Source organism: Ochotona curzoniae, unplaced genomic scaffold, assembly GCF_017591425.1.
Source record: "Ochotona curzoniae isolate NIBS_2020 unplaced genomic scaffold, NIBS_Ocur_1.0 contig_2318, whole genome shotgun sequence".
NCBI classification, from domain to species: domain Eukaryota; kingdom Metazoa; phylum Chordata; class Mammalia; order Lagomorpha; family Ochotonidae; genus Ochotona; species Ochotona curzoniae.
Window position 1 is genome coordinate 12,967,638 of NW_024465419.1, and position 14,493 is coordinate 12,982,130.

General features: G+C 40.7%; 1 protein-coding gene across 2 annotated transcripts in view; it reads left to right on the forward strand.

Moving 5' to 3' along the window:
• Positions 1 to 14,493, forward strand: part of VPS13B (vacuolar protein sorting 13 homolog B) — a 595,475-nt gene that overhangs the window by 497,720 nt on the left and 83,262 nt on the right. For both annotated transcript variants that reach the window (XM_040972638.1, XM_040972637.1), the window contains exons 41-43: positions 4,486 to 4,667; positions 5,643 to 5,992; positions 13,517 to 13,678. In XM_040972638.1, the coding sequence (XP_040828572.1) occupies positions 4,486 to 4,667; positions 5,643 to 5,992; positions 13,517 to 13,678 (694 nt within the window). The remainder of the gene's footprint in view (positions 1 to 4,485; positions 4,668 to 5,642; positions 5,993 to 13,516; positions 13,679 to 14,493) is intronic.

Here is a 14,493-nt window from a genome sequence, read left to right on the forward strand (position 1 = left end):
ATGTCTGAGATTTGGGGGTCCCTTGGACATCTTGTGGTCTGGCTTTTGTGGGAGGAGGAGGGGCAGGCCTTCAACATCTCTCCCTCTCTCCCTCCCAGTCCCTCCCTCTCTCTAGTTATCCTTGAAGGACTCCACCTGAGATTTGGTGTGAGGCTATTTTTAAAACTACAGATTGCAGCACATTAGTGGGTCTTAAAATAATGTATCTGGTTGCAACCAGAAATTTTTAGTAAAATACAAAATATCAGCATGATAATAAGAAATATCATATGATATAGCTTATATGTGACAGTCAAAAGTGGTCAGTGTGCTGAAGAGGAATTGCAGAGGTGGCTGTCAGGAGCTTGGAGGGAGAGAATGGGCAATTACTGTTTAATGGACACAGAGGTTCTATGTGGAAAAATAAAATGATTATGTTAAATCTGTGTGTGTGTGTCACAGTAAAAATGTAATATATATTTATGTTTTCAGGAACCTTTGGCCTTCTGTTATATTTGTGTGTACTGAGTTGTAGTAAAAGTCTGTTTGCTATTTGGGATTCAGGGTAAGAAATGTGAAAGACGACAGCTCTCAGAAGTGGGAACAACATGGTGTGGTAGGCACACATGTTGTCCCAGGATCCCTGGCCCTCCTGTGGGCACTCCACACGATAGGCAGAGTGCTGTTGACCGTGCAGCACACAGGAGAGTGTTTGTGAAGTGGCACTGAAGGGCGTGGAGGAACTAGGCTGTGAATATTGGGAAATTGCTCTAAGCATTCAGTACCAGGAGGGGCAGGGTTATTTTCTGTTCTGGAATGCTAGACATTGTGTGCTGAGTAGTTTGCATTCGGCATCTCAGTGCTTGGAAAGTAAATCTGCTTAATACACTCACTCATGTGACAAATGAAAATATTCAGACTTGGCCCATGGATTTAGCTTTACTAATATTATAAGGTATAACTGTGTGCTCATTTTAATAAAGGTTCTCTCACCCTTCTCATTTTCTACTTCATTTCTTTGCTATATTACAAAACTAAGTTCAGGACTTCATAATCAGGAAGGAAGGAAGGAAGGAAGGAAAGAAAGAAAGAAATGAAACAAACAAGGAAGGAAATAAAGAAAAAAGAGAAAGAATTGGTGCACTTGGATCTGGCATTGTGGTTTAATGGGTTAAGCCAAGCAGCCACCTGCAATACCCTGCATCTGATCCAGTTCCCTGCTAATGAGCCTGGGGAAACAGCAGCAGATGGTCCAAGTAGTTAGGCCCTAGCACCCATCTGGGAGACCTGGTAGGAGCTCAGACTCATGGCTGCTGCTCAGCCCAGCTCCAGCCATTGCAGCTATTTGGGGAGTGAACCAGTAAGTGGAAGATCTCTCTGTGACTCTTACTGTAGCTCTGTCTTTCAGATAAATAAAATAAATATTTTAAAATTTTGCTCTCAAAGGTTCTGAGGGAGAATTTATAAGTAACCTTTGTGCTAAAATGCAGGTTAATATGTAAAACCCCTGCCAAGTTCTCCAATATTTAGAATCTCACTATTGCGAACATTTACATTTCTATTTGAATTTACAGGTGTTTGAACAGACTACTGAGTCTTGAGCTCTGAGTATTGCTTTTTGAGTTCTTCCCTCTAGCAGCCATTTACCAACCATGTTAAAAATAAACAGTCCAGAGAGTCCTCTGAACACTGCCCATGGCCATGACTTTGACCTGTTTGGAATACCTTTTGAGGAACAAGGAAGTTCTTAAATATAAATGTTGTACATTATAAGCTATTTGCTTTGATTCTCTATTTCTGCCTCTGCCGCATCTCATAAAAATGTATTGTTCTTTTTGTTATCTGAATCAGATAAAGTCCTATGATCATGTCTGACTAAGGAAATTCTGCCGCTGCTGGAATCTCTAAATGGAGCTTTCACTCATGAACACTTAGTTTGTTACACCTCCATGTTTTTAATCCTGTGTAAAGAGTGAATACATAAATGTTACCTTCATTGCATATAGTACCAAGTTAAGTTAAAATATTTAAAAACTATATAGCTGCCAATTTGAAACACGGTTCAAGTATATTCAGATCTACATACAGTATCAATTTTGTGTTTATGATATGTTTGGTTTTAATATTCCTGTTTTTAAATATGTTTTTGAATGTAGAATAAACTGGTATCTATTTTAGCCAAGATTTTAAAGATTAAAGTATTGATTTTTATAATTCAGGAATTGCCATATATACCAAAAATATCTTGATAACCATTGATTTTTGCATTTAGTTTAGGAAAAAAAATTGATACTTAATTTGTTCTAGGAAAGATTACAGAGCCAGGGTTGTAGCACAACCAGTTAACCTGCTGACTGTGACTCTAACATCCCCTATGAGCACTGATTCAAGTACCAGCTGCTCCATTTTGAATCCAGCTTCCTGCCAGCGGGTCTGGGAAGGCAGCAGAAGATAACCCAAGTGTTTGGGCCCCTAATGCCCTCATTGGGGGACCTGGGTGAAGCTCCAGGCTCCTAGCTGCATCCTGGCTCAGCCCTGGCTGAATGAAGCGTTTGGAGAGGGAACCAACATATGTAGGATCTCTCTCTCTCTCTCTCACTCTCTATCTATCTGTCTATACACATACAGATAGATATACAAATATCTCTATAAATTTATATACAGATAGATCTATAGATACACACACACATATCTTTTTCTCCCTCCCACCCTCTTTTTCTCCCTTTCTATCTTGCCCTTTCTTCTCCCTCTAACTGCTTTTTAAATAAATAATATAATCTAAACTGAAAAAAAAAAAGATTGTGCAAATACTCGTGGTATTTTAGCAACCTTTTCCAAAATGTTGTAATGTCTTCTTCTCTCAAGAGATAGAAAAATAAATCTTGGAAAATTTCTGTGTCAAAAATTATAGTTGGCAAGAAAAATACTTCAGATAAAATATGCTCACTGTTTTAAAACTGATCTCAGTAGAACATTCGCCTGGATTTTTTAATAATATTTTGACTAACATTATACCCTATTTCTAACAACTTCTTTAGTCTAAGGGAAGGAGTTCAAATGTGTAAAACACATGTATAACTACGTAGAACTAATATATTCTCGTCTCTGAAAGCTTTCATTTTACCTTACCATGAAACACTTTATTTGTAATTCTGTAGATAAATTCCTAGAAAGTTGTTTGGATTGGTGTGCCCGTTTATGGATGTTGTAAGAATATACTTAGCTGTATTTTTGTCTGCCCTGTTTTAGTCAGTAACATGCTGCTTGGGAGTTTGGTTTTCTTGGTGTAGAGACTGCTAACATTGCAGCAGATTCCACCATGTAACAGTAAACGCACTGAGGTTAAAGCACTCAGTAAACATGTTGGGGTGTCCCTAGCTTTCCTTTTCACCAGCCCTTTGCATAACCTCTTTCAAAGCTACTGAAGATTCACACCTCTGAGAATCCCATATGATCCACCCCATGCTGTTCTGAGTCTTGGGCTTCCACTCTGGCAGCGTTTCTGACTTCCCTGGTTCCTGGGTGATACTTCTCTTTCATGTAAATGTCTGCGTATTGAGTATCACCAGGGAGTTCTTTGTGAGCTCTCTGAAAAACCAAGGATATATTTCTGTAGTTTTCCTTGTTATAGTTCTTCCTAGGAGGTTCTAAATCACAATATCTTTTATCCAGGTTTCTCTTGGATTTGGAAGCCAGGCTACCACAGTTGTAGAACAAATGTCAGATTGGGAAGAGATAGAAGATGGACAGCCAGGGAAAGGCAACATGATTCAGTGATCCACAGTGAGCAGGATGCATCAGGTCCTCACACCCCACCATCCTCAGCGCACTCACTTCCATAAGCGCTAAAGGGACCTAGGCAACAGGCTTCCCACACCCCTCTGCAACTGCTGTGTTCATCTGTCTTCCTTCCTATGGATGCCATCACTAACCATTGGAATCAATTTTTTTTAATGTAAAATTGTGTTAAGATGAGCCAGTGATGAGGGGACCTTGTGCACACTAACTGTCCATAGGTCCTGTCTTCTTGAGACACCTAGTATGGTACTCAGTGTTCAAAAACAGTGAATCTGGGTAGAGACAAGCTGGAGCAGCAACACTGAAGTGAAACATTTAGAGTGAAACAGAATATTGAGTTTGTTGAGCAGCTGAGTCTTACCTGAATTGTTTTGGTCTTCAGTTTATAGGCAAGCAACTTGCTCAGAAGTTATGGGAGATGTGGATAGAAGAAAATTGGATTGGAAGCAGGTCACCATGACCTGGAAGTTAAGGAGATTTTGCAAGTTGTCTGCCAACAATTCATAGAAAACAATGAACCAGAACTTAACTTTTTAAAAAAACATGAATTTTTATGGATTTAATGCACAAGATCTAATGATAATATATTGACTCTGGGATTTGTGGTGCAGGTTTCATAAACTCCTGTAGAAAGAGGAGGTTTTTATCATTTATATGACATAGGGAAATGTAGGTAATTGAACTTATTTTATTACTTTTCCCCTATAGCTCTGCAAGTGAATCTGGCTCTCAGAGTACTTGTGATCAACTTGTAACCCCAACAGCCCTGGCTGCCTGTACCAGAGTCGACTCCTGTTTCACCCCGTGGTTCGTCCCATCTCTCTGCATTTCCTTACAGTTCGCTTACCTGGAATTCCATCTTTGTCATCACCTTGATCAGCTGGGCACAGGTACTTGTCACAGTGGTTTCAGAATAGTATCCACCGAGTGCTGTGTTCTCTGTCGTGGGTTGATCAGGATTTAGCCAGATGATTTATTCTCAGGAAGTAGAAAGTGAGCACTGGAAGGATAGTTGTGAAGCCCTTGTAGCCAGGCCTGTTCTAAACGTGACTGGTGATATTGAATGGACATGGTTTTAGCAAGAGTTTTCCAAGAAGTGACAAAAATGCAAATTTCACTATTCCAGTTATGAACTTTTTGAAGAAAGTACATCTGTTTCTGCTTTTTATCCTGAGACACTACCTTCGTGGTGAAGAGATTCCAAAAGTACATGGTGTTGGCCCAATTTCAAATGTAGGAATACTTTCTATAAAAGATGGGCACATTCTCAATATATTCAAATTTTTTCCAAGTGCAGAAGAAATAAATCCCTCCATACACTGAAAGTGACCTTTTATAAATTTGCCAGTGTTGCTTGAATAACTAATTCTAAAGCATTATAATCCACTCCAAACATTTCCTAGTTAAAAAATTTTGAATCAGGCATTAGATTTTCAACCTACATATAATGGAAAAAAAGAGGGGAAATCAGATTAAAACCAAACACAGCTGCTGTTAAGCATCTTGCCTTTTCAGCAAAAAATTGAGTTCAGCCTGCTTTTCCAAACTCTCTTAGAGTCAGGTTTTCAAGATATGGTTGGTAGATAACAGAAAATTTCTGTAAAACTCCCTTTTGGCATTACCTCTTCTTCATTTTTTTGTTGCATTCTGTGATCAAATATTTGTCTGTAAAAGAGTAACATTTGAAAAATGTGCATACATGTGTTAGAAGCCAGAATGAACCAAATCAATTTATTTCCAAGTATAAAATGGTAATTGAAAGACTGTGGTCTTCTAAGAAGTGTTTGAAGTTATTGAATATCGAATGCTAAGTTCAATTATTGGCTCTTCTGAACTCCCCCTTTGCTCATTTATTTTATTAACAGCTCCACCACAGTACCTACAACCATTTATTTCAGATAAAAATGTGCCATCTGAGCTAGAGTACATGCTTGTGGCCTTCAGAGAGCCACACGTGTACCTTCGACAGTGGAATGATGATTCGGTCAGCCAGGAGATCCGCTTCTCAGCTCAAGCCGACTGTAGACTGCTAGAATGCAGAAATGTTACCATGCAGAACGTGGTGAAGCCCTTCGGCCTCTGTGGACAGATTGCTGTCTCCAGTGACGCGCTAGAAAGGCTGCTGGACTGCACTGTGACAGTGGACCGTGTGTGTGTAGACGTCGGACAGCACGCAGTGCACTCTCTGCACACCGCAGTACAGGCTTGGCAACAGGTATGCACGTTCCCGAACGGCTTACAGTTTGACCACATGTGCTCTCGTATTAGGTGCTAGATGCGTTCCAGCTTTTAATAAGTCAAACACACAAATGACAGGTATTGCAAAATTTGATAGGGATCATCATATTTGGGGCCTTCCCTGTTTTGGCAGTTTTTTTTTTTTTTAAACTTGGGAGAGTATGGTTCTCTACAAACACATCAGAGATCATGCCCACATTTTTGTGAGTAATACACCACATTGGTATGGAAAGTAACATATTCCTGGACCTTTTTTCCAAGTGTTGTAGCTGCTGTTTGCCAAAACTTCAGCTTAGCTATGTATCAGATTGTCTAAGTGTCCATTGCAGAAGTGATAAACCTGTATGAGACATTTCAAATAATAAGCATTCCAGATTTCAAATTAAAAAAATGATATGAAATATGTGAGCACAATATGGTCATCATTTTTCCTGTACTCATTGTTTTTAAGTTCCTAAAACAATCCTAGATAATGGGTTTTTTGAATCAGTTAAAAACTCTTCACTCTTTTAATGATCTGTTATTGAGTCTTATCAGAAATTATAAGTACCTTAAAGGAATGAGGTAGAAGTCTAACCAAAAAATGGCATACTTAAAGTAGGAAACATGTGTGTATTATCATGAAAATAATTTTGTTGGAATGTTACTATGTTTAGAAGTTTAAGAACAAATCACTTCTGCTTTCAGTTACTGATTTTTAGTGTTAAGACCTATCTCTTTTAGATTTGTGTGACCATTTAAGCTGACACATTTCCTCGGATGTCCTTTCCGTCACATGCACTTGTGTGGAGCTGGCTTCTGGGGAGAAATGGGCCTTCATCATCCATCCCACCCTGAACTTCTTCTGGGGCAGCAGGGAGGGGCTTTCATTCTCTAGCTTAAGAATTCTTCTGAAACTAAAGAAAAAGAATTTTTGGAAGATTTTTATGGAAATAACTTTAGAATTGTTATGGAAATAGATTTTTTATAGAATAAATCTTCTTTAAAAGGAATTTTTAGTTTACTAACTTAGGGGTTTTTTTTTTTAATGGGAATAAAATTTAATGCTTTCTTTATATGCATGAAGACTTATACAAAACTAAGGAATTAATTACCTAACATGGCACTACAATAGAAAAGGGAAAGAAGATAACACATCTGTTTTGTATTTTAAAGATCTTTTTTAAGGGCATTCCATGGTTTTCTTGTTGCAAAGGACATGCGTAAAATAAGAGCTAGTGTGATCTAAATCTTTGCAGCTGGTTCAAATAGCAATGTGAAAAAAACCTCCATGGCTCCAATTTCTGTTTTTTTGTCATATTTTGAACAATGCATCTAATAAAAAACAAACCTAGAAAATATAAAAGAGTCATTGATAGAGCCTTTAAACCCAGGAGATTTTTGTCTTGGTATCAGAGCCATTATAAGAGGACTCATGTGTAGCAACTACTGCAAAATGGCCTTCAGAAATATCAATTTCCTCCCAGGGTAAACATATTCTCTTAGACACAGCTATACATATAAATAAAATATGGTGCATAAATATTTAAATGTTTTAAACCACATCAGAGTGCGAATGGATGACTGGCTAACATAGTGCCTTGAAGGAATATTTTGAGTTTTTTTTTTTTAAATGGAATTGTATATTTGATTAAGTAGAGCCATATGTCACGTAGCATATTGCTGACAGGTACAGTCTATGAATAGTTGTTTCTGATTTATACAGGGATTTGGCAATGTTAACATGAGCCACAAGAGGATATACTTCTGTAATTGTTGCTGTAATTTTCTTGTTTCCTCCCCTGTCAAGGGTACTTGCCACCAAGTTTTAATGTGGTAGGCATCTAACCCTGTTGTATTCTAAAGTAAATACAAAGTGTACTGCCTTGGAATTTTGGGCGTTTGACATTGAAATGAGCTGATAGAGGCTTATTAGGTTCATTGTTTCTATGATAGTCTCAGTGCGGTTTATCCCTTTCAGAGGGAAGTTGAGTTTTCCGTACTTGGATTTGATTGTGGGTACAGTGCACACACGGGGAATAATTGTTGCCAGTGAGAAATACGAATTTAATAAGCAGGATAAGGAATTTGAATTCTCACGTATTTCTTACTGGATTCATATCAGAGATAAGTCATTTTTACCAAGTGCGGGTGGACCAGACAGCTAAATCATGAAACGGCTTGGCCTTCCACTGTTCAAGATGAAAAGAAGCCTTAGTCAGTGTTTGATTTTTCTACTGCAAATTATTTTTTTTAATAACTGATGACTGTTTTGTGAAGCTGGATTAAGGAATCAAAAATGTCGCTTGTACTTTTTATATCTCTATATCGCATTCCTAGATTTGGACGAAATAGCATGTAAAAGCTATTCTTTTAAAACAAATCTGTATTTGTGCATCTTCTCTAAAACTAGACTAGTATCTCCCTTGACTTACACATGCCTGTGTAGCACACCATGAGCCTTAACTCTCCATCCAAGTGAGCACACCAAGACCCAGTGTGTACCAGTGTGCTATCTCATGGGATGTGGGTGAGCTATTTGATAATATACCAGACTGTGGAACAGTCCAAGAAGCGTTTACACTTAGTACACTTGGAATGGACCCCACAGATGAAGGAGCTGTACACAAACAGCCCCCTTAGGATCTTGAGTATTCTTTAGAAAAATGTAAACAACCCCCTTGTGTTCTTTAATTTACATTTTTTCCTAAAACCCTCATCACTTATTAAAGGTCAGTTTTTAGAAATGAGGAAAGCAGTTTGATTTTCTTCTTCCACTCAGGCCCCATCTGGTAACTTAACCGCCCTGTTAGCGGCAGATTGATCGCAATTCATTATGAAAACTGAATTTTAATCTCAGGATGTGTAACTAAGTGGGAGATTGGAATCATATCCCTTTCTTCATGTTTGTACAATAAACCGTAAGGAGAGAAATATGTTTACAAGAAAAGCAGTTTCTGTTGATTATATAATGCTCAATGGAGAGATCTCATCAGAACTAATTATACACTATAATTCCAGTTTGATTAAAGGTTTGTAGACAAGTGTGTAAGATGGGATTGGATAGGATAAGCTGTAATAAGTAACAGGACAATCAAAAGAGAAAAATTGATCGAAGAAAATTCACCAAAATATTAGTGGCAGTTATCACTGAAAATAAAATTCCCACTGTTGAGGGTGAGAGTAGGATGGGGGGCAACAGGCTTGGCTGGACAGGGCTACAGCCTGTGCCAGTGTGGGTGTGCTCTGGGATTGTAGAGTGTTAGATTGGCCTAGACTCCAGCCCCCACTGGTACTCGTGAGAGCTATGTTGGGTGTAGAACAGGCCAGGCTAGGTTTTGATTCCCACTGAACTACGTAAAAGCTGTATCTAGGCAAAGACCAGGTGTCACTGGGCTGCAACTACCAACAAAAACCAGAATGGGTGTGGCTGGTTGAACAAGGCCACTATTCTTGCCAGGACAGGAGGTGGACAAAGTCAACCTGGGATATGATCCACTGGTGTGCGTGAAAACTGCCACTGGGAGGAGACTCGATGGAGGAGCTTGGGAAACTCCTTTATTGGATTGCAGTTCCTGCAGGTGAGCACAAGAAGCAAGGCAAGGAGCAGCCCAGACAACACCAGGTTACAGTACCCACCACTATACATGTGAGACAGACCAATGTGGGCCAACTCATAACACCCAGTGGCAGATCTGAGAACCAGGGCAGGGGGTAGGAGTGGCCAGGTCAAGCTGCCATACCAACCAGTTCACATTAGGGCCAGGACAGCAATCAGTCTGGGCTGGGATAAGCTGCAGCACCCACAAACAGGAGCTGGAACAGGAGGCAGACTAGACTAGGCCAGACTGTGCAATAAGACTGAGAATGCTAAGGTGAGTTGAGTCATACCTGAGCCCTGGGGATAGGGGAACCCCTGCCACTGGCGCAGATCCTGGGGTCTACCTTTTAGATGAGTGTCAGGTTCGTGAACCCCGGGGATTGAGAATCTGGCAGGGCTCAGGTCACCTGGTCCAGGTCCTAGAGCCTGCCTACTAGGTAGGTATTGGGTTCGTGAGTCTCAGACGTGGAGGATCCTGTGGGGCTTGGGTCTCCTGGCCAGGGTCCTGAAGCCCGCATACTAAGTCGGTATTGGGTTTGTGAGCCTGAAGGGTCAGGGATCTGGTAATACTTGGAATGCCTGGCCTGGGTCCTTGGATTTGCCTGCAAGAACATGTGCTACTTAATGAAAAAGGCAGAGCAGTGGACACAGGCCTTGTTGTAAAAGAATACAGCAGCTCATTTTGTGCTGTAGCAGAAGAACAGAACTAACTGGACAACTATCCCAGTCAAACAATGACAGCAAAAAAGCTCAGTGAATGGAGCCAATGGACATTGGGAGGGCGACATCATCCTCAGATTGGTGAAATCGGCAGCATTTCAGAACGATCCAAACCACTTGAACAGAACCCTAGGAATACGTACACATTGAGACTCTGGGTTGACCTGAGGTGGCGGTTCCTTATCCCTGAGTATTGGGATGTGTGGAAAGTCATGAGTGGTACTCCCCTTTGTCTCCTCTTCCCCCAGGAATGGCAAGAAGAAATAGCAAATTTGGAAGCAATGAATTCAACCCAATTTTTCCTAAGCCCTCATCCTTCCCACACTGACCTACCATGTAATCATTATAAAAAATAAAATTTATTTTAAAAAAATTCACCAGAATAGTAGTAGCAGCTATCACTAAGAATAAAATTAGAAAAAAAATTTAAATTGTATTTTCCAAAATTTATACATGTGAACATATATTACAAGTCTAGTTTTAATAATTAAAAATGTTTTAATTATAGTTTTAATAATAAAAACTTTTTAAAAAGCTATTCCTAAGTATTTATTGAGTACTTATGTGTCAAGCAGTAGGCTGAATAATAAGTGGTAAAATTAGGCCAGACTTAATGTCAATCTTAGGCACCATGGAGTAATCACGGAAAGGGCGTTGAATGCAGGTGGTGCAAATTAGCAAATGCTGTGAAGATACAATGACAGAATGTTGTGTAAACAGAGAGCCGGGGATCCTAATCAGATGAGAGTGAGCTGAGAGGGTCTCTGAAGGCTGCTCTCTGAGGAAGTGACCTGAAAACCAGAATCTTTGGCAGCGGAATTTGTGTAGGTGGTCAAGCAAGAGGCACAGGAAAAAGAAGTGAACGCGGAAGGAAGGCAATGAGGCACAAGAAGCAGTGAATGGATAGAAGAACATGGTATCCTGTAGGAGGGCTTGTAAAGACTGGGAAAGCTGGGGTGTCCTGAGCAAATGTCATCCAAAAAGAAAAAAGTAGCTCAGCATGGAGCTGCCACTGTGGGCTGGCCCAAGTAAGACAAGACATCTGAGTCTTCGAGGCAGGCAAGTTTTGAAACCCTCACTAATGACTAAAAGCTACTGTAGAGTATTCTAGTGAGCAAGAGGTGGTAACTGTATCACTGTGGGTCTCACTTTGCCAGAGGCTGTGTGACTTTCAAACAAGGTGCAGCTGCTTGAAAATAGAGTCCATGTCCATGAGACTAGATGGATGATAGAGGCGTGGGAAATCTAGGAAGAATGGCCTCAGGACCTGCTCGCCACTTGCAGCCACAGGACCCTGCCACCGCTTCAGCTGCGTGACGAATGACAATTGATTTTGTCTCTGTTTTCTGATGCAGTTCCCAGTCTGATCTTGGAACAGACTCAGTTTCGGGTGTTTTTAGTGCACAGGCTACTCCACACATGTGCCTCCTGAAATACTTAAAGTACTGTGCTTTTGCATTGTATCCCTCTCCTCCTCCCCACATCTTTTTTTTTTTTATCTCATCAGTAAAGTGACAAAAGAGGGAGTGTGGTATTTTGAAATTATTTGGATCTATAGTCAGGAAATAGAGAGTGACCGGAGATGCATCCATTATAGGTTGATTTCTGTTTAGTTGCAAATCGATTTGCTGATTGTGCTTTTTTTCTTATAGTCTCAGCTTTATCAATTAGTTAGCTATTCTTTCAGCTCACCAAAAGTGTGTTTCTAGATTATTTAGCCATCAGATAACCAAGAGTGGTAAGATAAATAAATAAGTTAAAAAGAAGCTCAGAAATACTCTATCATGTTACCAGTGGTTTTCGTTTGTCTGTTTTGAGCAGAGAGAGAATGTGCTCCCACATACATGGTTCTCTGCTTAAATGCCTGATGGCCAGGAGCCAAGGAATCTGTCCAGGGTTGTCACTTGGGTAGAAGAAACCCAAGTACTTGCACCGTCACCTGATGCCTTCCTGAGTCTTCATGAACATGCTTAACCAGATACTCAGCAGCATCAGGTACTCTGATAATGGCTTGCAAGGGTCTTAACCAGCATCCAATAGCAGCCATTGGAGACATGAGGTTGGAAAAAGGAGGTGTCCCAGCATTCTAGTGCAGCGACTTACGACACCGCCTACAACACCAGCATATCAGAGCACTTGTTGAAGTCCAGGCTGCTCTGCTTCTGGTCCAGTTTGCTGGTAATGTAGGTGAAAAGCAACAGATGATGACCCAAGTACTTGGGCTCCTGCTGCCCACTTGAGAGACACAGGTGGAGACCCAGACTCCTGACCCAGGCCTGCCTGTTGCTGCTGTTCGGGGAGTGAACCAGTAGATGGAAGATCTCCCTGTTCATTCATTGTTTCTCTCTCTCTCTTTCTCTGTATCTCTCTCTCTCTCTGTCTTCCTCTCTCTCACTCTCTCTTCCCCTCCCCCAGTATTTTCTCACTGTTGCCATGCCCTTCAGATATATGTTAAGTCTTTAAAAAAAAAAAAAAAGGCATTGAGCCTTATCTGATTAATGAACGGTAATTGGTGACTATTAGCTGAAACAGATACTAAAACCAGTTTTGAGCTAACATTATTTCTGTTGAAAACTGCAGCCTGGCTTACTCTGACTGTGAAGTTGATCTGTTTTATGTGTTCAGCCTCTTAGCAATAAAGGAAAAGTTATGGTTTTATTTACATCTTTCCCTAAGCAGATTTACACACACATACACGCGTACTCTCCCCCTTAAGGGATGTAGGGATGTATTACCTAAATGATCCTTACTTTCTGTAGGGTACAAACTGCGGCTTTGGTAATTGGTCTTGATTGTTGAGTTAGAAGTCTGGAAATATGGTAATTCTAGCTCCGGTACTGTGCTTCAAATCGTGTACTCCCCAAGACAACCATTCTTTTATAACACGTTAATTTATTTTAAGAAAATGTTAAAAGTTTGAGGGGTTTCATTGTTCTTTTACTCTTCTCTGTGTGTGATTTATTCCATAGGAGTATAAATCAAAACACATTCTTAGAACATTGAAGATCTCTTCAAAATATTGTGGTGTGTATGTGTGTGTGCATGCAAACGGGCCAGAGTATAGACTTGTATACCAGAGCTAATGATAACAGATCTTTCAGGGTTTCTGTGGTTGTAACAATCGCCACTGGGCAGACAGCTGCCAAACATCTTGCAATTAATCTGATACATGATGGCTTTCCTTTTTTTTTTTGCTTTCAGAACAAATGCCCTGAAGCAGAGGAGTTGGTCTTCAGCCATTTTGTGATCTGTAATGACACACAGGAGACACTGCGGTTTGGTCAGGTGGATACTGATGAAAACATTCTGCTGACGAGTCTCCACCGTCACCAGTACAGCTGGCGCTCTCACAAATCCCCACAGGTACCCATGCAGCAGCCTGACAGCCTCAGCAGCGGTTGAGGCTAGAGGCTCCTTGAATTCTGCCTCTGTGTCCTGAGTCCAAGTCACTTCGCTTCTTAAGGTTCCTCAGGCATGACAGCCAGATAGCTCCACCTGAGGGAAGCCCAGAGAGGGGGTAGAGATGGGTGCCCAGTGGGCTCCTCCGACAGGAAAGCATCTCTCTGGGTGGCAAAAGGGGCAGAAGTGACAGGCTGTGTTGGCTTTTTGAGACTGGGCTCAAAAACCAAAATACACAGCTTTGGTGCCTGACAGTGAAACCTTGCCCTATGTTCTGTGCTTCAGTTTTCTCAAAGGTAAAATAAAGGTGAACAAAAGTACCACTCCATTGGGTTGTGAGACTGAGTATAAGACACTAGGTTTGTGCATGGCATGCTTGAAGCATCAGGCTCTGTGTATTATGTTCCATGTTTGCTCGTGCAGACTTCTTGCTGGAACACCCTTGAACCTGGCTCTTGGAAAGTCACGTAGATCACTTTAGCCACTAGGCTACCAAGCCAGGCCCAGGTTCTGCCTTTTTACTTCATTCTTCAACAGACTACCACACTACTGATTTAAAATGTGTGATTTAAACGTCCTTGTCTTGCAAGAACAGCTCATGATCATGACACTGTGAGCAGGATGACAAACAGTGCCCAGACCGAAGGATATCGGTGTTCCAAGCAGTGCGGTTCTATTTTCCTGTCGCTCTTGATGGTAATAATTAGAGGGGTGTGCCCGCAGGGATAATCTGAGGATGAATTAAGTACAAAGATGTGGTCTTAAATGAGTAAAAGAAA